Source organism: Apodemus sylvaticus, chromosome 15 (genome assembly GCF_947179515.1).
Source record: "Apodemus sylvaticus chromosome 15, mApoSyl1.1, whole genome shotgun sequence".
NCBI classification, from domain to species: Eukaryota; Metazoa; Chordata; class Mammalia; order Rodentia; family Muridae; genus Apodemus; species Apodemus sylvaticus.
The window spans coordinates 6,579,829-6,604,486 of record NC_067486.1 but is presented as its reverse complement, the minus strand read 5'-3'; the positions used below and the strand labels follow the sequence as shown (position 1 = coordinate 6,604,486).

The 24,658-nt window shown below is 48.5% G+C and overlaps 1 protein-coding gene across 2 annotated transcripts in view; it reads right to left on the bottom strand.

Annotated features, from left to right (window-relative positions):
* Positions 1–24,192, bottom strand: part of Tmem50b (transmembrane protein 50B) — a 38,422-nt gene extending 14,230 nt beyond the window's left edge. Inside the window, exons 1-4 of one of the 2 annotated variants that reach the window (XM_052158997.1) lie at positions 24,094–24,192; positions 7,473–7,612; positions 5,352–5,464; positions 1,939–2,006 (exon numbers count right to left, since the gene is read on the bottom strand). In XM_052158997.1, the coding sequence (XP_052014957.1) occupies positions 1,939–2,006; positions 5,352–5,464; positions 7,473–7,571 (280 nt within the window). In that variant the 5' untranslated portion in view covers positions 7,572–7,612; positions 24,094–24,192. Of the gene's footprint in view, positions 1–1,938; positions 2,007–5,351; positions 5,465–7,472; positions 7,613–23,574; positions 23,680–24,093 lie in introns of those variants that run through there. The other variant, XM_052158998.1, reaches the window with a different exon arrangement.
* Positions 24,193–24,658: the final 466 nt, after the last annotated feature.

The window sequence follows — 24,658 nt, the reverse complement described above, 5'->3', positions numbered from 1 at the left end:
GCAGTATATGGAGCTACAATGTCTTACAGTCACACAGCAGTATAAGGAGCTACAATGTCTTACAGTCACACAGCAGTATAAGGAGCTACAATGTCTTACAGTCATACAGCAGTATAAGGAGCTACAATGTCTTACAGTCACACAGCAGTATACTGAATGTCTTACAATCATGCAGCATTAGAAGTGACTGACTTATTGTAGATCCTGCATAGTCCTGCTATAACACTTAACTGCATTAAGATTTAAAATACAAGCACGCATTTAAAGTGCACACTCACATGCACTCATGCACACACACACACACACACACACACACACACACACACACATACACCAAAACAAAAACAGTAAAAATGGGTAGACAACTTGGAAAGGAGAATAGTTAGCTATTTACTGCTAGAAAAACTAATTCCTGAGCAAGTTAAGGAAATGACGTTGACAACTGCCTCACTAAAGCGGCTTCCTACACCGTAACTGAAAGGATCGGATAACCGATGTGTCAGATGGCCATGGCCACCCCTCGGACTACGTGGCCAGCTCTTAGAGAACATCCCAGGCATCACACCACAGCTTCTCTGCAGTCAGACTGCTCTGTGGCCACAGGAGCACACTGTCGCCAGGTTCGGGGCAGTGTCTCCAGCCGGAGCCATGGCCTTCTAGAACCAGTGACAGTTATATGGATGCTCAGGGAGAGCCAACATCTTTGTTTTAAGATTTATTTATTATGGGCTGGAGAGATGGCTCAGTGGTTAAGAGCACTGACTGCTCTTCCAAAGGTCCTGAGTTCAAATCCCAGCAACCACATGGTGACTCGCAGCCATCCATAATGAGATCTGACGCCCTCTTCTGGTGTGTCTGAAGACAGCTACAGTATACTTACATGTAATAAATAAATACATCTTTAAAAAATAAATAAATAAATAAATAAATAAATAAAAAAGATTTATTTATTATTATATCTAAGTACACTGTAGCTGTCTTCAGACACCCCAGAAGAGGGAGGGAGTCAGATCTCTTTTCGGGTGGTTGTGAGCCACCATGTGGTTGCTGGGATTTGAACTCAGGACCTTCAGAAGAGCAGTCAGTGCTCTTAACCACTGAGCCATCTCTCCAGCCTAGGAGACCAACATATTCTTAGAAAGCAGGAATGATGGATAATCTTGACTGTCAGTTTGATGAGATTGAAAATCTTCCTGGAACAGCATGTGGGCATGTCTGTAAGGATGTTTCTAGACTGGTTACTGAGACAGGAGCCTCACCCTGAGTCAGGATGGCACCACCCCATGGGCTTGGAGTTGTTCCAAATAAAGTGGAGAAATCGGTCCAGGTGACGCTGCTGTTGGCAAAGAGCTGGCTGCCCAAGCCTGAGGACCAGGGCCAGATCTCCAACACCCGCATATTTATGAACAGCAGGACAGCAGTTCACACCTGCACCTAGCACTGCTGTGTGGAAATGGGCAGACCCCCAGAGCCCAGCACTGCTGTGTGGAAACGGGCAGACCCCCAGAGCCCAGCACTGCTGTGTGGAAACGGGCAGAGCCCCAGAGCCCAGCACTGCTGTGTGGAAACGGGCAGACCCCCAGAGCCTACTGCCAGCCAAGTCAATGAACTCCAGAACAACGAGAGACTCTGTTTTAAAAAATTAAGGTGTAGGGCTGGAGATCCTCTGTTAAGAACACTTGCTGCTCTTTCAGAGGACCCAGGTTCAGTTCCCAGCACCCCTGTGGCAGCTCACAGCTGTCCCTACCTCAGTTCCAGGAGATCCGACATCTTCCTGGCCTCCTTGGTACCACACACCACACAAGTGAACTTGCATACATGCGAGCAAAACACTCACACACATAAAATAAACTAGAGACTCCCGAGGAGGCTCTGCCTTCCTGGGGACGTGTCCCTATTCCCTGAGGGTCCCTGCATCGCCTCCACGTTTGCTCTTACCAGTTCTTCCTAGGCAGCCGCTCTCATAGCTGTCACCTCGCACCTGGGCATTGGACACAGCGTTTATCCTACAGACACAAAGTCAGCCCGTGAGCCTTCATGGCAGCACAACATACACAGGTGTTTGCATATCATTTCAAAGAAAAATAGGCTATTTCATAAATAGAGTTAACAGAAAAGTCTAGTGCACAGAAATATTATTCCTTTAGTTTTCCACTGAAGCACACCCAGAAACACACCAGAGATCGAGACAGGCGCTAATCTTTTTCCCATCCCCCCTTTTTTCTTTGAGACAGGGTCCTACTACTACTATCCAGCCCTGTTATATAGACCAAGCAGACTCCCAATTCAGAGACCTACCCACCTGCTCTGCCTCCCTCCCAAATGCTGGGATTAGAGGAGTGAGCCACCACACCTAGTTTCTCATTTCTTTACATATTTTATACGTGTATATACAGATGAGTCTGTGTTATTTATCCCATTTTAAGGTTTTTATTATAATAATTAAACAGGTGGGTCTGGAGACAGCTCAATGATTAAGAGCACTGGCTGATCTTCTAAAGATCCCAGAACCCACATGGTAGCTCACAACCATCTGTAACTCCAGTTCCAGAGGATTCAATGCCCTCTTCTGGCCTCTACAGGCACTGTGCACATTTGGAATACATACATGTAGACAAAACACAAGTACACATTAAATGAAAATAAAAATTATTCAAAAAATTGTTTAAAATAATAAATGATCATTGGGGTATAGCTTAGTGTCAAAGCACATTCTTAGTATGCATAAGGCTGTGGGTTAAACTGAGAGAGAAATGGGGAGGGAGGGAGAAGGAGGGAGAGGGGAGGGCAGAGGGGAGGAAGAGGGAGGGAGCAAGGCGTGCCAACAGAAGGGGTGCTTGCTCACTTGTAGTTTGAATGGATAGTGAGTAGTCTTATCTTTCATAATATAAACTTTCTGGTTTACATTGCAAGTTCTAGTAGGGCAACAGAGAGAGACCACATCTCAAAATAAATGAATCAATAAATAAACACATAAATAAAACAAAACTGTTAGGCCAGGTGTGGTGGGACACACCTTTAATCCCAGCCCTTGAGGGGCAGAGAAGGTGGATCTCTGAGTTCGAGGAACGCTGGATCTGCAGAGCAAGTTCCAGGACAGCCAGGGCTACATAATGAGACACTGTCTCAAAAAATGAAAAGTTGTTTGGGGCTTTAAATTTTGTGTGTGTGAGCATGAGCATGCGTGCATGTCTGTGTGTGTTTGTGTGTGTGTGTGTGGATATGTATCTGTGTCTTTGACATGTACCACTGAGTGTGCACGTGTGTATATAATGGGGCAATAAGAAAACAACTTTGTGGAGTGGGCTCTCTTCTTCCACCTTTAAGTAGGTTCTGAGGATCAGACTCAGAGCTACAGGCTCGTGCAGCCCCTTCACCTGCTGAACCGTCTTGCCATCTCGACATTCTTTCTTTTATATAATTAAAAATGAGTGCCCGACAGTGGTGGCGCACGCCTGTAATCCCAGCACTTGGGAGGCAGAGGCAGGCTGATTTCTGAGTTCCAGGCCAGCCTGGTCTACAGAGTGAGTTCCAGGACAGCCACGGCTACACAGAGAAACCCTGTCTCAGAAAAACAAACAAACAACAACAACAAAGTTAAAAAAAAAAAAAAGAATGAGTATAGATTTTAGTCACAGAATCATGTACCATTTGTCCTTGTATTTCAGAATTATATTTTTCAGTTCCAAAAGTAGACTTTCCTGTTTGTTTGTTTGTTTGTTTGTTTATTGTGGGAGAGTGTTTTGTCTGAATATGTGCACTGCATGTGTGCCTGATGCCTGTGGAGGCAGAAGGGAGCATCAGATTCCCTATAACTGGAGTTTTCAGTTATGAGTTGCTTCTTGAGTGCTTAGGAATTGAATCTGTACGATTCTCCTGAGCAGTCAGTGTCCCGAGGCACTGTGCCCTCTCTTCCACCCCATGACACTTTTTCTTTCTTGGAAGCATTGACAACAGCAAAAGTCAGCAGGACTCAGGTCCTGAGGGGTACAGCTGCTCTCTAGGACCCAATCCCGTGGGGCACAGCTGCTCTCTAGGACACAATCCCATGGGGCATAGCTGCTCTCTAGGACCCAATCCCGTGGGGCACAGCTGCTCTCTAGGACCCAATCCCGTGGGGCACAGCTGCTCTCTAGGACCCAATCCCGTGGGGCACAGCTGCTCTCTAGGACCCAATCCCGTGGGGCACAGCTGCTCTCTAGGACACAATCCCGTGGGGCATAGCTGCTCTCTAGGACCCAATCCCGTGGGGCATAGCTGCTCTCTAGGACCCAATCCCGTGGGGCATAGCTGCTCTCTAGGACCCAATCCCGTGGGGCATAGCTGCTCTCTAGGACCCAATCCCGTGGGGCACAGCTGCTCTCTAGGACCCAATCCCGTGGGGCATAGCTGCTCTCTAGGACCCAATCCCGTGGGGCACAGCTGCTCTCTAGGACCCAATCCCGTGGGGCACAGCTGCTCTCTAGGACCCAATCCCGTGGGGCACAGCTGCTCTCTAGGACCCAATCCCGTGGGGCACAGCTGCTCTCTAGGACCCAATCCCGTGGGGCATAGCTGCTCTCTAGGACCCAATCCCATGGGGCACAGCTGCTCTCTAGGACCCAATCCCGTGGGGCACAGCTGCTCTCTAGGACCCGGGTCCCTGGACCTAGGTCCAGGTGCTCGGCTTTCCCTAGAACACTCTTTCTCTCGTGCTGCGCAGAAGGTGAGACTGTCACAGAGGAAGTCAGTCTGAAGTTCCATTTCTCTTGATTACATCCCTTTAAGGTCTTATGGGTGTCTTTTAACTTTTTTCTTTTTTCTTCTTAAACATTTGTACACAACGCCGGGTGGTGGTGGCAGCGCACGCCTGTAATCCCAGCACTTGGGAGGCAGAGGTAGGCAGATTTCTGAGTTTAAGGTCAGCCAGGTCTACAGAGTGAGTTCCAGGACAGTCAGGGCTACACAGAGAAACCCTGTCTTGAAAAAACCAAAAAAGAAAAAAAAAATTTGTACACATAAAATTTATAAAAAAGACTTTTAAGAAAAGGAAAATAGCTGGGTGGTGGTGGTGCACGCCTGTAATCCCAGAACTCTGGGAGGCAGAGGCAGGCAGATTTCTGAGTTTGAGGCCAGCCTGGTCTACAGAGTGAGTTCCAGGACAGCCAAGGCTATACAGAGAAACCCTGTCTCGAAAAAACCAAATCCAAAAAACAAACAAACAAACAAACAAACAAAAAAAAGGGAAATAAATTCATCATAGTAAAGGCGAGTCTATCAATAAAGTTTAGAAGTTGTTTAAAAACCACTAAAGGTCAAAGAGGACTATTTTTCGAAAAGGAATGCTGAATTGAGAATCCCATCACACTCACATGAAGAAGGCCAGCGTGGAAAACACTCCACACGTGTGGAACGCGTGGTTCAGCTGCTCAGGCTTAGGATACACCACCGCTGCGTCAATCATTATCCACCAGCCTGTAAAAAACTGCAGAGCCAAGATGGCAGGATGAAAGTCCCAGTACCCGCTCCCCAATGGCCTGCCACCCCTACACAAACAAGATGAGGGCTCCTGCCCTGTGTTTGCAGGCTGGCCTGTGAAACCTCGCATCCTTGGTTTCCCCTTTCTGTGTAAGTCAGGATGTGGAACGCCCTGTCGACCTGAGAAAGACTCAAGTACTGCGCTGGCTCAGTTCCTTCCTCTGCCATCATGACCGGTGACCTGCGCAGCAGCCTCCTTGCCCCCACCCTACCCCAACCCGCTCCCTGGCTCCCCGCAGCCTTCTTCTAGGCTATACAACAAGATCCTTTCCCAAAGCAAGGGCAGGGGTTACATATTAGGAAAATAGAAAAGATGAAAGGTATTTTCAACTTATGGTAAAGGTGCTGCCGGAGTCTTTCTAGAATGAGCACTCTGACACCATCGGGATGGAAGAGAGATGTCGTGGGTGTACAGAAGCCAAAACAACTGCAGAAAGCCCACAATCCCGGGTCCAGTCTGTTCTCACTTCATACTCTAAAGCCACAGCTGGGCAGGTAGGCCAGCAAGCAGAGATTTTGCAGAGCACATGTGGCAGCCAGCAGGTTGTTAGGGGCAACGATCGGATTTTTCAGCTATTGCTCCAGGTCACTCTGTTCCCGGTAGCCAGTGAAGTCATGCTTGACAAACGGACAACACGAGCTAGCTTTGAGTAGATCACTGAATAAATCAACAAATCGCTATCTAGTAACTGGTCTTTTCTGCCTTAGAGGCAGAACAAAATGGCCACAGAATATAAGCCGGGTCAGGTCATGATTTACAAAACAACACTAGCAGCCAACTGACGTAAGTCAGTTATGGTGGGTCCCATCTGCGAGCCAGTGCACAGGAAGCAGAGGCAGGACTGGGAGCTAAGTGGGTCCCTCAGCTACAGAAGACCTTGGCCCAAAATAATTAAATGAAACGAAACATTTGTGAAGCTAGATGACCAGTTTGCAAGTGAGAGGTGCTGGTACAATTAGTTTCTTTCTTTTCTTTTTCTTTTTTTTCTTTTTCTTTTTTTCTTTTCTTTTTTTTTTTTTTTTTTTTTTTTTTTGGTTTTTTGGATTTGGTTTTTTCAAGACAGGGCTTCTCTGTGTAGCCCTGGCTGTCCTGGAACTCACTCTGTAGACCAGGTTGGCCTCAAACTCAGAAATCCACCTGCCTCTGCCTCCCAAGTGCTGGGATTACAGGTGTGCGCCACCACCACCTGGCACTAGTTTCTTTTATAGTCTTAATATTTATCATAATAAAAAATACTTTAAGTAAATCAAACAGGAAGAAGGGTAAACAAACCCACCCTGTGGTTCACATCTGCAATCCTGGTCCTCAAGGCCGACTGAGGACAGTGAGCTTGGGGCCAGCCTGGGCTACATAAGACCCTGTCTTAAAATGAAACAGAAAAGTTTCCTCCACAAACTTCTTTACTGTGTCTCCAGTGCTGTGGTTTCAGTGCTAACAAAGCCTGAGGTGTCTACACAACCACTGTCTACATAACCTTGTCCTCAGTGAGTCACAGTGCCTCTGAGCGACATCAAATTCTGAGGTGGGAGGACCATGAAGTACTTACAAATATTGTTTCACTAAATTGAAAAGGCTGTGATAAATGCTGAAACTGAAGCAAAGAACTCAAATCTAAGTCATTCTCAAAATCAAGTAAATCCAGCCCGTGGGGCTAGAATCGCAGCTCAACTGGTGAAGTGCTTGCTTAGAGAACATTAATCCCCAGCACCGCACAAAACCAAATGTAACATCAAATGCCTGTAATCCCAGCACTTGAGAGGCAGAGGTTGAAGGTCAGCAAGTACAAGCCAACCTGGACCATACCACACCTACTCCCCCAAACAGACTGAGCCCCGCTAGGCTGTGTACAACATCACCTATCCTTGACCGCGGTGGAACAGTTCTGGAAGGCTGTTCACCATTTATGGACACTGAGTGCAGAGTCGAGACGCCACCAGAATGTCCATCTCCTTACCAATATCCCTGCGACCACGGAGGCCACAGTGTTCCTGCGCTCACTCCAGTCTACACACTCACACTCCGGCCAGCGGAAGTTATCCAGGAAGCCCGCCATCTTTACTCTGGACGCATGGAGTTCTCATTAAACAATGGTTCCTAGAAACCAAAAGACAAAAAACAATCAGCCTAAGCAAATGCTTTCTAAAAGCGATTTACTTTTATTTATGTGTATGTATGTGTATGTGTGGGGTGTGTGGGGGGGTGCCCACAGATGCTAGGAGAACAGGCATGATCCCCTAGAGCTGGAATTAGAGTGGTCTGCCACCTGACACAGGTGCTGGGAACTAAACTTGGGTCCTTTGGAAAAGCAGTATAATTTCGTGACCACTGAGCCACCTCCCCAGCCCTAGGAAATGCTTTTAATTCCAACACTTGGGAAGTAGAAGCAGGCAGATCTCTGAGTTCCAGGCCAGCTTGGTCTACATTGCAAGGTGTAGACCAGCCAGGGCTCCAGTGAGACCCTGTCTCAAAATAAAATAAGTAATAAAACACTTTATTCCTTTAAGACTTTTAATCCTGAATTGACTTAAGTTCTTACCTACTATAGTTAAGAAAAACTACATTTCAAAAAGTGCCTATTGACAAGACAGCCAGGACAGCATACTGAGACCCTGTCTGAAACACAAAACAAATACCCTCCCCACACACATACACACACAAAGGCAAACTAACACCTATTGGTATGTAGGACTGTGCTTGGACACCAGGGGGAGCTGCTACTTTTTAAACGGTCATTTTGGTTTTAGCCTTTGCAGGTGGTAGGCAAGAGGTAGAAAACAGGCAAGAAGGGAGGAGAAATTGCTTTAATCATCCGCACCACAAAACGAAAACAAAACTAAAAAGGCTATCTATCTATAAGTTCTTTGACATGCCTTTCATCCAGAGGAAACCTTGAATTTGAGTGGTCTAGTCAGGCCTATACTATAATTTTTCCCACTTCTGGAATTTGATAAAATAAAAGATTGGTCAGCCAAAATGGAGGAAGGCCCACTGTGTGACTCCTAAGATTAGGTCTCAGCAAGCACTGCAGCTTCCACCTGTTCTGTAGCCACTGGCGCCTGCGTCCTGGGTGAGCGGCCGGAAAAGCTCCAAAGGCACCATGCTGTGAGGAAACCACAGTTGTAGCCGAGTTCCTGCCAACAGCCTCAAGGTTCAGAGTAAAGATGCTTGTAGATGGGCGGGCGTCGCCTTCCCAAGTGAGGTGCCAGATGGAGGGCGCAGAGACACACTGCCTTGGCTGGGCCTTGCCAAAGTCTTTACCCACAGAACCTACTAAGTAAAACAAAAGGCACTTGAAGCCTCTAGGTTCTGAGGTTAATCTACAGCAATAGCAAATGAAGGAGAGAAACAGTGGGAACGAAGAACTGTTAAAAATGTAGCATACACGCCCACAGAGGCATACACTAGCCCACGGGGTGGGGGGACACCCGTACTCGCCCACGGGGGTGCATATACTTGTCCACAAGGGCACAGGCCTTTGGTCCCAGAGCTCAGGAGACAGAAACAGCCAGATTGCTGAGTTCAGCCAGAGGTCTATAGTAAGACCATTTCAAAACAACAACAAAAATAAATAGATAGATAGATGAAAGAGAACAGCATAAATGCTAAAATAAAAACAAAAAGACTATACCCCAACAGGAGATTCAGAACCATATCACTTCTAAGAGAACCAACAAAACAAAACAAAACCCTTACTTTAAAACATGGAAGCTGGGTGGACTATGGCCACCTCCTCTGTTTTGTGTTTAAACAAGACTTCAAGAAAAGAAAGATCTCTGTACCAACAGGATAAAATAAGAGTTGTGAGTCTAAGACAACCCCCAGTCCTGCTCTACACGGCCCTGGACGGGCAGATCACACCCGAGACAACCCCAGACACCAAGATAAGCAAGTAAGTGGAGGACAGATGGAACAGAAAGAGAAATAGAAGGATGCATGAACAATCAAGAGAGGAGAAACTGGAGACTCTTGGGTAGTGAGGAATAGCCTGATGTGAGGAGCCGGCGATGCCACCTAGGGTTACGGTGGCCCTGGCCCTTGCTGCCAGGGAAAGTCACATCTGAGTCTGTGGCGCTGCAGCAGCGGGTATCTGTTACCAACAAAGGCCGGATGGACATCCCTGGTCTAGACTGCCACTTGGAGCCACGCTGATATCTGAGGGCTGTGTAGACTTGTCCACACTACCCACTGCCAGCTGTAACCCTTGTGAGAGCCAGCCCTGCCTGCACCTTGCCTGGGCAGCACAGCAGAGCCGACCCTGAGGGTGGAGGCCAGGGTCAGCCAGCCAGCTCCGAGGGAGTGCATGTGAGGAGCTGGCCCACCGTTTGTCTACTGTGTGGTGGTGTGGATGAGGGAGAGATACCTCCCTTCCTCATCCCCCTCACTACTACAACAGACAAGAGAGCTGGCCCTGCCCCTCAGTAGCCGCAGCATTTGGGAGAGTGGACCCTGCCCCTACCCTGCGCCCTGCTGCTGTGGGCACGGTGAGCGGGCCCTGATTTGTGCCCCTTGCTAGCTTCGGCACTGGGCGAGCCAGCTGGGGCAGTGCTAGAGAGCTCGCCCTGGTAGCCTGGTGCAGGAGAGCTGCTGGGCTGACCAGCTCAGCTACCACTAAGGCCTAGATGGGGGTTTGAGTTGGCCCGCCCCAGCATCTACCCATCTATGATCTGCTGGAGCATGTGAAGGGGCCAGCCCTGCAGAGCCAAAGCTTCGGGACCTCCATATAGGAGATAATCCAGATATATATAGGAGAGAAATAGATCCCATGAGGATCTAGTAATGATGAGTAACAGAAGCCAGAGCCTCGAACCAGACCAATGACTCATTGCAAGTAAATGAACATTTGAAAGTAAAGCAGTGTGGACCGAAGAGTGTACTGTGGGACACACTGTCACATGTTACAGCCTCCACAGTGAGACTTGTTTTCCTTCGGGGGCGAGCTTGCAAGGGTGGAGAGTACAAACGGACGGGAGATGAGTAGGATTGGGGTGCACAGTGTGAAATTTACAGAGAATCAATAAAAAGTAAAAAACAAACAAACCAACACTGAAGCTGGGTAGAAGTGGTGTGTGCCTTAAATCCTAGCAGTCAGAAGGCAAAGAAATGTGGATCTCTGAATCTGAGGCTAGCCAGCCAACTGTAACCTTGAATTCCAGGACAGCTAAACCTACTGAGAAACCCTGTTTCAAAAACAAACAAAACCCCAAACACTGGGTAGTGCTTCTCCAAAGCAGTTCTCCAAAGTCTCCAGACACTTCCAAAGTGCTTGGAAGCAGCAGGTTCCAAAGAACCTGAAGGAGACTCAACCTTACGAGCAAGAAAACTCAGTGAACTGGATTCATTTTTAATACAGTTCCACCCCAACCCCAAAGTCTCCACTCCCAGTTTAGGAAACACAAGAAAACCATGGAGTTTACTAGTATGAGATTCCAGGACACTGGACACTGAGGTGGGAAATCTTGGGAAAGAGTAAGTCATGGGGATAATCCCAAACAACTCAGTGTAAACTGCCTCCAATACCCTGACTAACCCCTGACGCCCCACGAACACCATCAGGAAGAACAGTTGCTGGCTGAACGAATGCAGAGGAGACTGGCTGTTGCTCACTGCACGGGAAATACTGGGGCTTGGTTCCACCAAGACAAAGGAGGTGTAAACCCACGGGGCTTCCAGGCACACCTAACAAAGTACAAGCCTAGTCTCTCAAAACCAAGGTGACCAAGCAGCCAAAGTCTTGTACCTGGTACAACAGAGGGCTTTTGAGCACTTTGAGCAAGATATCCTGCAGGTGTTAGTGGAAGATTCAATATAAACTAGAGAGAAGCCACACATCAGCAAGGTCACTGCAATGTGAAACAAGACCTGAAGGCTACACAAGGTGAACTTCCTTCTCCACAAAGCTCATCCTCAAACGCATTTCCCATAGTGCTGTTGGAAGTCGTTCCAGAAGCAGAAACTGTAGTTATTTCCACACGCTGATCTGTGACCCTCCTGGTCTTAAATCACATGGGCCAGGCGTGGGGGGAGGACAGAGGGACGTGGCAATGATGACATCAAAGATGCAGAGAGGTGCAGCAAAGACAAAGGAAGCTGGATCCAAACGAGGAAGAGTCACTGGTACCAAAGACGCTGACAGGTGATGGGAAAGGCAGCTCCCCGGATTAGCACGGACCTCACTAAAGATTCTGGGCTTCACTGGCCGCGACGGGGAAGCCAGCTGAAGCCCTCTCAGGAGAAAGGTCCTGGGACACGAGGCCCCGGGAGATCAGCAAGCATCTGAGTAGGGAACCCGCACCCTCACCTGAAGGAAGCTCTACTTCATCAACATTTACCGCCTGTGACTCCGTTCTAGAAGAGTGGGTCTGACACTCGCTCTGCCCCCAGACCCCATCCATGAACACACGTGGTACAAGTATGCCCAAAAGTACTCATATATAAAATAAAAATAAATAAACCTTTACAATTGTTGAAACGTTATGTCACGTGTACATGTATGTGCCTGAGTGCATGCATGGTGCACATGTATGAAGGATCCCGCAGAGGTACAAAGAGACCATCAGCTGCCCTGGATGTGGGGCTACAGGTAGCTGTGAGCCACTATGTGGGTGCTGGGAACTGAACCCAGGTCTGACAGAAAGAGCAGTAAGTGTTCTTAACCTCTAAGCCATCTTCCCTGGCCCCAAATAAACCTTAAAACAGAAACCCAGGTGAACAGGCGGCAGCGCCCACAGTTACAGCTTACAGATCCTTGCTCTACGCAACAGGAAACCGAAAGAGGTGCGCAAGTGCCAGGGTCGGGTCTGTAACCTGGAAGTACTTCTGGTAGCGGCTGCATGGGGTGGGAGGAGGAACTCAGGCATCTGCACGTTAAACAGGAAGAGAAGGAGACGGATTCTGAGGTTGCACTGGACAACCCAAGGAACAGATTTATAATGTATGTGTCTAAAATATCATCGACAAGTAGGAATGCCGACAGGCTTCCTGGCTGAGCGCCCAGTGAGAGACCACTGGTCAAAACTGGAGTGCTCACAGAGTTAGTGTCAATGTGACACAACCTCAGGACATGCAGGGGAAACACACAGAACACACCCGAAGCCAGCTGGCTAGAGAGGAGTCAGACATGGACCTTGCAGAGCCTCCGTGGAGATGCAGCCACATCTTGGGAGAAATTGTGGTCACACGACAGATTGGAGTTCTCCTCTATTTCCTGTCTTCCCTGGGTTACTGCAGCCCAGAGTGGGTGTGTTTATGCAATGGTATTAAATAGCACAAAAACTCCCACCTCTAAAGCTGTAGGTCTCCACCCCATGGGTGTCAAACAACCCTCTCACAGGGCTCACTATGACCATCGGAAACACAGATATTTATACTATAATTCACAACAGTAGCAAACATACAACTATGAAGTAACAGTAAATGTCCTTTTATGGTTGGGGTCAGCACAACAGGAATATTGAAGGGCTGAGGCACAGACAGGTTGAGAACCATTAGGTAAGGACAAATAAACGCCTCCTGTGGGGAGGAGCATGGGGTATGGGAGGGGCAAGGATCAGGAACTCTTAGTCTTTGTCACTAGGGTCTTCCATGTAGTGTGTATGTGACGTGTATGTGTGGCATGTGTGCGTGGAGTGTGTGTATGTGGTATGTGTATGGAGTGTGTGTATGTGGTGTGTGTGGTATGTATGTGTGGTTTGTGTATGTGTAGTATATGTACGTGTGTGTGTGTGTGTGTGTGTGAGAGTGTGCTGTGTGTGTGGTATGCGTATGTGGTGTGTATGTGTGTTGTGTGTATGTGGTATGTGGTATGTGTGTGTGTGTATGTGTGGTGTGTGGTGTGTGTGGTGGATGGTGTGGTGTGTGTGTGTGGTATGTGTATGTGGTGTGTGTGGTATGTATGTGTGGTTTGTGTGTGTGTGGTATATGTATGTGTTGTGTGTGTGGTGTGTATGTGTGTGTGTGGGGTGTGTATATGTGGTGTGTGTGAGAATGTGTGTGTGTTATATGTGTATGTGGCGTGTGTGTGTGTGCATGTGGCGTGTGTGTGTGTGTGTGTGTGTGTGTGTGTGTGTGTGTGTGTGGTGTATGTGGTATATGTGTGTGTGTGTATGTGGTGTGTGTGTGGTGTGTATGTTGTGTGTGTATGTGGTGTGTGTGTGGTGTGTGTGTGTGTGGTGTGTGTGTGTGTATGTGGTGTATGGTGTGGTGTGTGTGTGTGTGTGTGTCTGGTGTGTATGTGGTGTGTGTGTGTGTGTGTGTGGTGTGTGTGTATGTGGTGTGTGTGTGTGTGTGTGGTGTGCGTGTATGTGGTGTGTGTGTGTGTGGTGTGCGTGTATGTGGTGTGTGTGTGTGGTGTGTGTGTGTGTGTGTGTGTGTGTGTGTGGTATGTGTCTCTTTATCACTTCCCACCCTTGTGTTTTGAGATGCTCTGTCACTGGACTGGGAGCTTGGGACCCACTGCCTCCTCTCTGTGTTAGGGTTACAGACTCAGACTGTCACCCTGGCTGTCACCCTGAGTGCTGGGCATCTGACTGCAGGAGTTAACACTTCTGTGACAGATACTTCACTGACTGCACCCTCTCCAGCCCCACATTTTTTTTAACTTACTCATTTTACATCCCACGCACTGCCCCCATCCTGGTCACCCCCTCCCCAAATCCTTCCACCCTCCCATTCTCTGAGCAGTACCCCCTATGCATATCCCCCACCCCGCCCTGGCACTTCAAGTCTCTACAAGGCACGGCTGGGGCATCCTCTCCCACTGAGGCCAGACAAGGCAGCCCATTTTTTAGTTTACAAATTATAATTAGCTAACTCATCCCTCCCTGAAACCCTGACAGTTTGGGTCATTATTGGGAGGGGTAGGAACTGGCCTGTCTCTGCTGTCTGCGTCCCCACTGCTATGATGTAAGCAGCTTTTATGCACTCATGTCATTTTCCCCTTGTCCCTGTAGGTGACCGCCCAACTGCAGCAGGTGGTAAGCCTTCTTCCCAAAGCTGTTGTCCTCCAGAACCTCGTGGACTGATAGAAAACCAACAGTAATTGTCTAAATTCACTGTGAGTAATTTAAGGCTGGCAGGAGAAGTCACTGGAACCCATCCTTTAAACACAGAAGCGTAGGAGGAGACGTGCTGGGGAACCTATTTTTTAAACTCTCCAATTTAGAAAGTTTCTCTAACTCGTGATGAGCAAATTTTGTCTCCACGCACTGCATTACCTACAGGCCACCCTAGGGTTCCAAGTCTAGACATCCCGCAGTAAGCTGACAGTCTTCAAGAGCAATGTAATATAGGTGCTTCAAAGGACCCATCGAGGCAGGAGAGATGGCTCAGTCGTTACGAGCTCTTCCAAAGGTCCTGAGTTCAAATCCCAGCAACCACATGGTGGCTCACAACCATCCCTAATGAGATCTGACACTGTCTTCTGGGGTATCTGAAGACAGCTACAGTGTACTTACATATAATAAATAAATCTTAAAAAAAAAAAAAAACGGACCCCCATCCTTCATTTCATCTACGTTAGCATTACTAACAGGACCCCATCCTTCATCTCATCTACGTTAGCATTACTAACAGGACCCCATCCTTCATCTCATCTACGTTAGCATTACTAACAGGACCCCATCCTTCATCTCATCTACGATAGCATTACTAACAGGACCCCATCCTTCATCTCATCTACGATAGCATTACTAACAGGACCCCATCCTTCATCTCATCTACGTTAGCATTACTAACAGGACCCCATCCTTCATCTCATCTACGATAGCATTACTAACAGGACCCCATCCTTCATCTCATCTACGTTAGCATTACTAACAGGACCCCATCCTTCATCTCATCTACGTTAGCATTACTAACAGGACCCCATCCTTCATCTCATCTACGTTAGCATTACTAACAGGACCCCATCCTTCATCTCATCTACGTTAGCATTACTAACAGGACCCCATCCTTCATCTCATCTACGTTAGCATTACTAACAGGACCCCATCCTTCATCTCATCTACGATAGCATTACTAACAGGACCCCATCCTTCATCTCATCTACGTTAGCATTACTAACAGGACCCCATCCTTCATCTCATCTACGTTAGCATTACTAACAGGACCCCATCCTTCATCTCATCTACGTTAGCATTACTAACAGGACCCCATCCTTCATCTCATCTATGTTAGCATTACTAACAGGACCCCATCCTTCATCTCATCTACGATAGCATTACTAACAGGACCCCATCCTTCATCTCATCTATGTTAGCATTACTAACAGGACCCCATCCTTCATCTCATCTACGTTAGCATTACTAACAGGACCCCATCCTTCATCTCATCTACGTTAGCATTACTAACAGGACCCCATCCTTCATCTCATCTACGTTAGCATTACTAACAGGACCCCATCCTTCATCTCATCTACGTTAGCATTACTAACAGGACCCCATCCTTCATCTCATCTACGATAGCATTACTAACAGGACCCCATCCTTCATCTCATCTACGTTAGCATTACTAACAGGACCCCATCCTTCATCTCATCTACGTTAGCATTACTAACAGGACCCCATCCTTCATCTCATCTACGATAGCATTACTAACAGGACCCCATCCTTCATCTCATCTACGTTAGCATTACTAACAGGACCCCATCCTTCATCTCATCTACGATAGCATTACTAACAGGACCCCACCCTTCATCTCATCTACGTTAGCATTACTAACAGGACCCCATCCTTCATCTCATCTACGTTAGCATTACTAACAGGACCCCATCCTTCATCTCATCTATGTTAACATTACTAACAGGCCAATCTAACTACTGAAAGCTTTACTGCGCAGTTTAAAGCAGGGCTTTAAGGCATCCTGGGTCCAGCATTAAAGGACATCACACACCCATCCCCTTTGATGTGAGAACGGGAGACGGTAGAGAAAATTGCTAACATTTGTGTACCCCAAATTCAAACGTTAAAAACCTCAATTCTCAGCCAACCTGACAGGATTAAGAGATGGATGCCTATGGTTAGATTAGGCCATGACTATGGCCCTCATAAATGACATCAGCAACCTTATAAAAGCAGTCTGGTAGACCCACCACCCTGCCCGCCGAGTCTGCTGTATTACCCAGGCTTCCCAGGAATCCCTGGGCTCACGCCGTCCTGCTGCTGGAGTCCCCAATAGCGGGGATACAAGTACCCAGAGCTAGGGGAATTGGACAAGTGCCTCTCTTGAGTGCGTCTAGTACAAACAAGAAGACATGGAACCATTACCCAAAGGATACGGTGAAAGGGAAGAATGCTTGTTCAGGACAGAACCCAGGCCTGAGTGAGTACACGGCCTGCAGACAAAGGAGGTTAGTGCAGACTATGGAGCCTTTAAGACAACAGGCCCAGTGGTGATGCACGCCTTCAATCCCAGCACTTGGGAGGCTAAGGCAGCTGGATCTCTGTGAGTTCAAGGCCAGCCTGGTCTACAGAGTGAGTTCCAGGATAGTTAGGGCTACTCAGAGAAACCCTGTCTGGAAAAAAAAAAAAAAAAGACAATAACAGAAGAAAAAAAATCAGAGTTACCAGGACTACTACTACCCCATCACAGGCCTGGGTACAGCAGCCCTAAAACACACAAACTGACATATTTACAGGTTAAATATCAATGTTAGCAGCATACTTGAGTTAAGCAAAATAATAACAGGGGCTGGAGAGATGGCTCAGTGGACATGAGCATGTATTGCTCTTGCAGAGAGTCCCCAGCACCCTGTGGTTCACAACAGCTCCAGGAGAGCCAATTCCCTCTTCTAGACTCCACAGCGACACTAGTGAACACTCACACACCCATACATACACGTACATGTACACATATTTAAAATTAACATAAATCTTTAAAAATTATTAGTAATACCAAGAGCAAAATAGTTGGGTGTGGTGGCTCATGTCTGGAAGCCTAGCACTTGGAAGGGTGAGGAAGGATTACTTCAAGTTTGTGGCCAACCTGACATATATAGAGTTCAAGGAAAGCCTGGGCTACAGAATAATATTCTTTTTGTTTTGTTTTGTTTTTTGTTTTTTGAGACAGGGTTTCTCTGTGTAGCCCTGGCTGTCCTGGAACTCATTCTGTAGACCAGGCTGGCCTTGAACTAAGAAATCCGTCTGTCTCTGCCTCCCAAGTGCTGGGATTAAAGGCGTGCGCCACCACAGCCTGGCTGAATGATACTCTTAATTTCAGAAAAAAGTAATAATAACATAGAAGTGGCAAATGTTAACAGTGTTTATTTTACTGTTCTTTCAATGTCTATGTAACAAAATGCATTTTATGTGTATGGGTGTTCTGTCTGCATGTCTCTGTAAACTGTGTGTACAGCTGGTGCCCATGGAAGCAAGAAGACAGCAGTATCTGCTGCAGGTGGCTGACAGCAGGAGCCTGGCATGTCCACTGACCTGGGCTCACTACAGCTGCCACATGGACAGGCTCCTGGGTTCCGGGACTAGCTGTGCCACAGCAGCTTCAGCTGTAAGCTCCATAAGCTACCGTCTTCCTGTACAGGAACTGGGTAATGGCAACACTTCCCTCAGAAAGTGAGAATGAACACTGGACCGGTGACTCAGTGGGGAAAGTGCCTGATGGGGACCGGAGTTTGGATCCCCAGAGACCACATAAAATGCGGGTGTGGTGGCCTGTAACTCGTAGAAGAGCAGAACAGGCTCTCTCATTTACTTTCTATTGTTGTGATGAGACACCATGGCCAAGGCAAGTTGTTTCAAAAGGCGTTCAATCGGCCGGGCGGTGGGGGCGCACACCTGTAATCCCAGCACTCTGGGAGGCAGAGGCAGGCGGATTTCTGAGTTTGAGGCCAGCCTGGTCTACAGAGTGAGTTCCAGGACAGCCAGGACTACACAGAGAAACCCTGTCTCCAATGACAGCGAGCAGGCAGGCAGGCGTGGCGATGGAGCAGTAGCCGACAGCTTACATCTGATCCAAAAGCATGAGGCAGTGAGAGCTAACTGGGAGTGGTGTGGGCTTCTGAACCTACCTCAAAGCCCACCCCTACCCCACCCCCACCCCGCAGTGATAGACCTCCTCCAACAAGGCCACACCTCCTAATCCTTCCCAAACTGTTCCACCAACTGCAGATCAAAGCATTTGAATACATGAGTCTACAGAGGCCATTCTCATTCAGAGCGCCACACAAGTGGTCCCTGAGCTCACTCAACAGTCAGACTAGCCAGTCCGCAAGCTCTGATCCAATGAGAGACCATGTCGCAAAAAGATAAAGTGGAGAACAATTCAGAGGAATACCTAGTGTCGCCCTCTAGCCTCCATATAAACACAAACATACAACACACGCACATATGCATGCGCACACACAACTGCTTTGAGGTATGCTGCTCCTGACTCAGCATCAGGACTCTCAGGCTGAGAAAAACTATGACTGTTTCTGGGTAAAAACGGAAGATGTAAGACTGAACATAAGCTGGGCTTGAGAGATGGCTCAGCGGTTAAGAGCACTGACTGCTCTTCCAGAGGTTCTGAGTTCAAATCCCAGCAACCACATGGTGGCTCACAACCATCTGCAATAGGATCTGATGCCCTCTTCTGGTGTGTCTGAAGACAGCTACAGTATACTCATATACATAAAATAAATAAATCTTAAAAAAAAAAAAAAAGACTGAACATAAGCACCTCACTGCACTCGTTCCTGCGGCCTGCACTTGCTTCTGCGGCTTCACAGTAAATAAATACATAAATAAACAAACAAACAAGCAAACAAACCCCTAAACATGATGGTGCACACCTTTAATCAGAGCACTCGGGAGGCAGATGCAGGTGGGCCAGAATTGGCTCAGAAAAACAAACCAGTGAATTAACAATCACTCTCACCAACAGGAAGGACAGAAGAGAAGACACAACAAAAGGACAGGAGCTGGAGCCACTTGCAAACTTAAGAATGGCCAAAGCCAAGGCCAAGCCGGTGTGAGAGCTGAGGCCCAGCGGTAAAGAACAGGGCACATTAGAAGCACGGAGGCATGTGGCCCCTCTGCTCCATGCGGCCAGCAGCCGTGACTTCTGTGCGGGGAAGTCTGTGGGTGGCTGGCTTTGTTTCTGACCTCTTGTGCCTGGACTAATGGTACCTACGGGATAGATGGGATAGGCATCCCAAGGAAAACTACATAAGAAACTTCATGCGGGTGCAAAGTCTCGGCCTTGTGTGGCTTGGGACACTGGTGACCAGGTGTGCTTCCCAAGGAGACAACTCTTCCCTGGGGAACCTGCCCGTACAAAATCATAGGTATGGGGGGGTCCACTGACATAATGGCCTGGGGCAATAAAACAGTCCAAAGGTGTTGACCGCATCTCAGAGGCAGCAATCATTTTTTTAGCCCCTAGCTTTATTCTAAGCACAATCAAAGATTACTATTTGTATCAAGAACTTTTGACTGTGAAAGATATACAGAGTGGTTAAGAAAAACAAAAGTATTCAGGCCTTTAATCCCAACACTCGGGAAGCTGAGGCAGGCAGAACACTGAGTTCAAGGGCAGCCTGGTCTACAGAGCTAGTTCCAGGACAGCCAGGGCTACACAGAGAAACCCCCGTCTAGAGAAACAAACAAACAAACAAATGGCAGATCTAATCTCAGCCTTCCAGAGGCCAAGGCAGGAGAAGCAAAGGTTTGAGGACAGCCTAGACTACATAGTATCCAAATAGAAAAACTGAGAACTAAGAGTTAAGAAAGCAAGACAGAGGCTGGGGAGACCACTCAGGGGTTAAGAGGACCAGGGTTTGATTCCCAGCACCCACAGTGCCACTAACAACCATCTGAAACTGCGATTCCAGGAGATCTAAACTCCTTTTCTGCTCCTCCCAGGCACCACACAAACATATAACATACATGTAAGAGCAGACAACTAAGGTGCCCGTCTGTAATCCTTAGCATTGTGAAGACTACAGCAGGAGAGCTGTAATTCCAAGTACAGCCTGGACTTTAGGGCAAGTTTTAGGCTAACCTGGATTACAGAGACAAAACAAAACAAAACAAAATAAAAAACCAGTCAGGCATGGTACTCCTGCTTGTAAAGTCAGCACTTGGGAGAATCAGGCAGAAAGACAGCGCTTTGAGGCAAGCCTGGGCTACAATATAAGAAACCATCTCATGCAAACTATAGTTGTGTGTATGTGTGTATGTGTGTGGAGGGTGGATGTCAGGAAACAAAGGAAATCAGAAAACCAGAAGTAAAAGTTCACATAAAAATGACAAGAGAGATTACAGAGAAAATAACAACAAAATATTTCCAGGGTTCCTAGTGACGATACTTCCATATTGTTTATGTTCAAGGGATTCAAATACCCAACCTCGGGGATGAAAACAGAGCCACATGCCACATTAAATTCACAGAGAAGCGGGGCTTCTCTGTGACGGCTGGGGAGCGGCAAGGCCTGAGGAGCGTTCAGCAGCAGCCCAGGAGCAGGTCAGGGGGCTGCGAAGCTGCAGAACCTGAAGAAAATCTATTAGCCAAAAATATCAGTCAGCCTGAGGAACTCAACAGAAGCGGGGCCCACGGGCTCCCAACGGGTCGCCTCTCAGCAAAACCCAACAACAGCCTTTGAGCACCACTAGAGCGGGTAAAGCTCTCAACCTAATGCATGCTACAGGAGAGTGCCCACGCAGGAAGGCTAAGGAAGCCAGCTGTGCCCTGAGGCAGAGGACAGCAGGCCAAATGGAAGCAGAACTCGGTCCCAGCTGCTCTGGCAGCCTTCAACCTGTGCTGAAGGCCCTGGAACCCGGCCCAGATTCCTCTCTCCAATTGGCAGGCTGGCTTGTCTTGAGTGCCTGCTGCTGCCTTTCTCCTGCAAACCCTGAGGCCCACTGGACCCTAGCCTCACAGACAGGTCTGACTTTGATGGACCCTGGAGAAGGCAGAGCAGCTTTGCGTGAACAAAAACGCAGAAATGGCCGGGCGGTGGTGGCACATGCCTTTAATCCCAGCACTTGGGTGGCAGAGGCAGGTGAGTTCCAGGACAGCCAGGGCTACACAGAGAAACCCTGTCTCGAAAAACCAGCTAACCAAACAAACAAACAACCCCCCCCACACACACACACACACAAAACTACAGAAATGATGGTATCTGCTGCTGTCCTTCCAGCCTTGGTATGCAGCCCTCCAGATGCCCTGACTAAGGCCAGCTTTGGGTTTTAGGGCTCTGTCCTACATGGTGCGACCCCCTGACTTCCTCACAAAGGGCCCTTCAGAAGCCTGGCAAGCCCAAGCCATTCTGTTCATTTCACCTTTTCCTGGAAGCTATAGTGACCATACTGTTCTGTCTTTCCAGTCAAGTTTGAACTTAAGATATAAAACAGGGAAACCAACCGCAAGCTAGGAAGTTCTATCTTCTCCAGTAGTAAGGCTATTTAGATAGTCACGTGGGTTCTGGGAAACTTGACCTTGCACTAACAGTGGACTTAACAAACACTTCCCTATTGATAAAGATGAAGATATAGTGTATAACCTCCAAAGGTTTAGGCTGAACTGCAGAAATTAGTAAGGTATGATTAGGATTTGTATAGCTTAGAGAAAATTCATTCCAGATACTGTAATTTTTTTCTTGCTCTATAAGTAAAGAATATGTAATTTTTTATTGTGAGTTAAGTACCAACAAAACAAACAAAATGCCTATCAGCAAGAGAGCAAAAGGGCATTATAGTACATCCAAATAACGACAAACACGGCTTTTGACATTCTTGTCAGTATATTGACAGTATGCATGTGTTCCTGTGTGGAGTGCATCTGAGTGCAGGTGCCCACAGAGGCTGAAGTCATGGAGTTCCCTGGAGTGTGAGGTTCAGGTGAGCTATGAGGCTAATGTGAGTTCACTCAGGAAACTGAACTTGGGTCCTCTGTCAGAGCAGGGAGCACTCAACCTCTGAGCCATCTCTCCAGCCCTCTTAGCAACTTTTTTTTTAATTAAAAAAAAATTAGTCTACATATACCAATGTGGAAATGTGTATTCATTATCTGTTGCCAAATAACATTATGTTATGATGATGGCCTCCTTAGGAGTAGAACTGGGGACAAAGAGTGGAGAGTAAAGGAGAGAATTTTGAGGAGCCCCCTCCCCCACTTTTTTCCAAGGCAGGGTTTCTCTGTGTAGTCCTGGCTGTCCTGGAACACGATCTGTAGACTGGGGCTGCCCTCACCTGCCTGAGTGCTGGGATTAAAGGTGTGTCAGTGTGTTGGAGGATTTCACTCCCCCTCCCCCCAGACAGGGTTTCTCTGTGAAGCCCTGGCTGTCCTGGAACTCACTCTGTAGACAAGGCTGGCCTTGAACTCAGAAATCCGCCTGCCTCTGCCTCCCAAGTGCTGGGGTTACAGGCAGGATTTCACTTTTTATTTGATGTTTCTGTATTGTCTGAATGCTCTACCTGATACCCTTCTTCAATGTTTACATTGTTTTACACATCATGTTAGTTTTATTACATTAAAAGACAAATAAGGACCAGAAATGAATTTAGAAAACAAAAACCAAACAAAGCCACGAAGGCTGCAGTCTAGCTGATACAGGAAGAAAGGGGAGGTCAAAGGGTGTGTCTCCTGAAGAGGAAAAACTACATCCTCACAATGCTCCAACTAAACCAGCTTTTCTTGCAGCATCGCTATGCAAATTAACCTGTGGGTTTCATTTTTAGGATCAGGAAGTCCTTGAACGCTATGCTCGGGTTAAGGGTTAAATGGCTTGGCCCTCCTCTTTGGAAGCCGTACACAGAAAACACAAGCGAGAAAGGATGAGAAGTGGGAACGAGCGCCCCTGGAATTATCTAGAAATGGGATTTGTGGTACAAACAGGGTGAAGAGTTGGAGAGCGAAGGATGCACAGGGGGTCCGGGGCGGGGAGTTGTTGAGAGTGAGCACAGCTACTCGGGCGAGAGGTTTGAATTCCCACGCCCCTCCTCCCACCGCAGCAGCGAGGTGCAAGAGCGAGCCCAGCCCTCCGCCTCTACGGTCGGAAAGGTCAAGTATCTATCCACCTCTCAGGCTCAAGTACCTTCCAGTGGAGAACTCGAAAAGCAACTTACTGGCTGAAAACCAAAATGGCCTAGCCTACAACGACCACGCTCCGCGCTACTTCTCTGAAAAGGCCACTCGCCACTTAGGATGAATTCCCAAAGACTTCCGTCCCTCTCCTCCCGGCGCTCGCAGGATGGAAGGGAAAGTCAAGGCAACACGGACAGTTCCTGGCAACGGCTCCGAGCAAACGGGAGGGTCGCTCGTCCCCAGACGCTCGTGGGGCCTCGGTGGCGGCTGCGGCAGCGCCCCCACAGGACCTTCATCCCCCCTACCGGTCGCCTTGGGGACCTCCTCAGCCTCCAGTAAGAGATGAGCGGCGGAGGGGCCTGCCTCAGCTGAGCGCGGGTCACGGCGGCGTCAGGGCCACGGGTCGCCGAGAGGACGCGGGCGCAGGCCGGGCCCGCCGATCGCCCGCGCGCTCCTTGGCACCGACACGGGCGGCGCCACCATACCTCAGGCCTGCGGAGCCAGCGCCCCGCGCTCGATCGGCAGATCACAGAAGCCCGAGGCTTGCCAACCGCACTCACCCGGCTACCTGCGACGTCCACACGGAGCCCAGACGGGAGCAGGGACGTCGAGGGCGCGCGTCGGCCCGGGAAGCTGTGGCCCGCTCAACCTCAGCCGGGAGCAGGGGGCCGGCGGCGGGCGCGAGGCCAGGGCGCCGGTGGGGCGGGGCCGAGGCGCCGTGCGCACCGCAGGGGCCAATGGGAGTACAGCAAGTGGCCTGCGTGGGTGGAGCATAACCCCTGTAGGCGGGACGGGGACCTCAGAGGCGGGACAGGGCTAGACCGTGACACCGCAGGGACCAATCAAAGTGCGGCCGATGAGGCAGAGGGCAGGGCTTTATTCTAGAGGGCGGGGCTGACGCGGTACTCTGCCGGCGTCCTGGAGCTGAGGTCCGGACCTCCCTAGCTGCGGTTTGTGGTAGCGAAAACCCAAGCGCCTCGCCATCAGTGAAAGCACCGGTATAGGAACCCCCAGCCTATTCTGCAAGGTCCTCTTGCATATCAGCAGTTGAGCATTGTTCGCCAGCTGCCCAGAGTCGAGAACGCACTCCAAGACGTTTAGAAACCAAGACCTAAGAAGTTACAG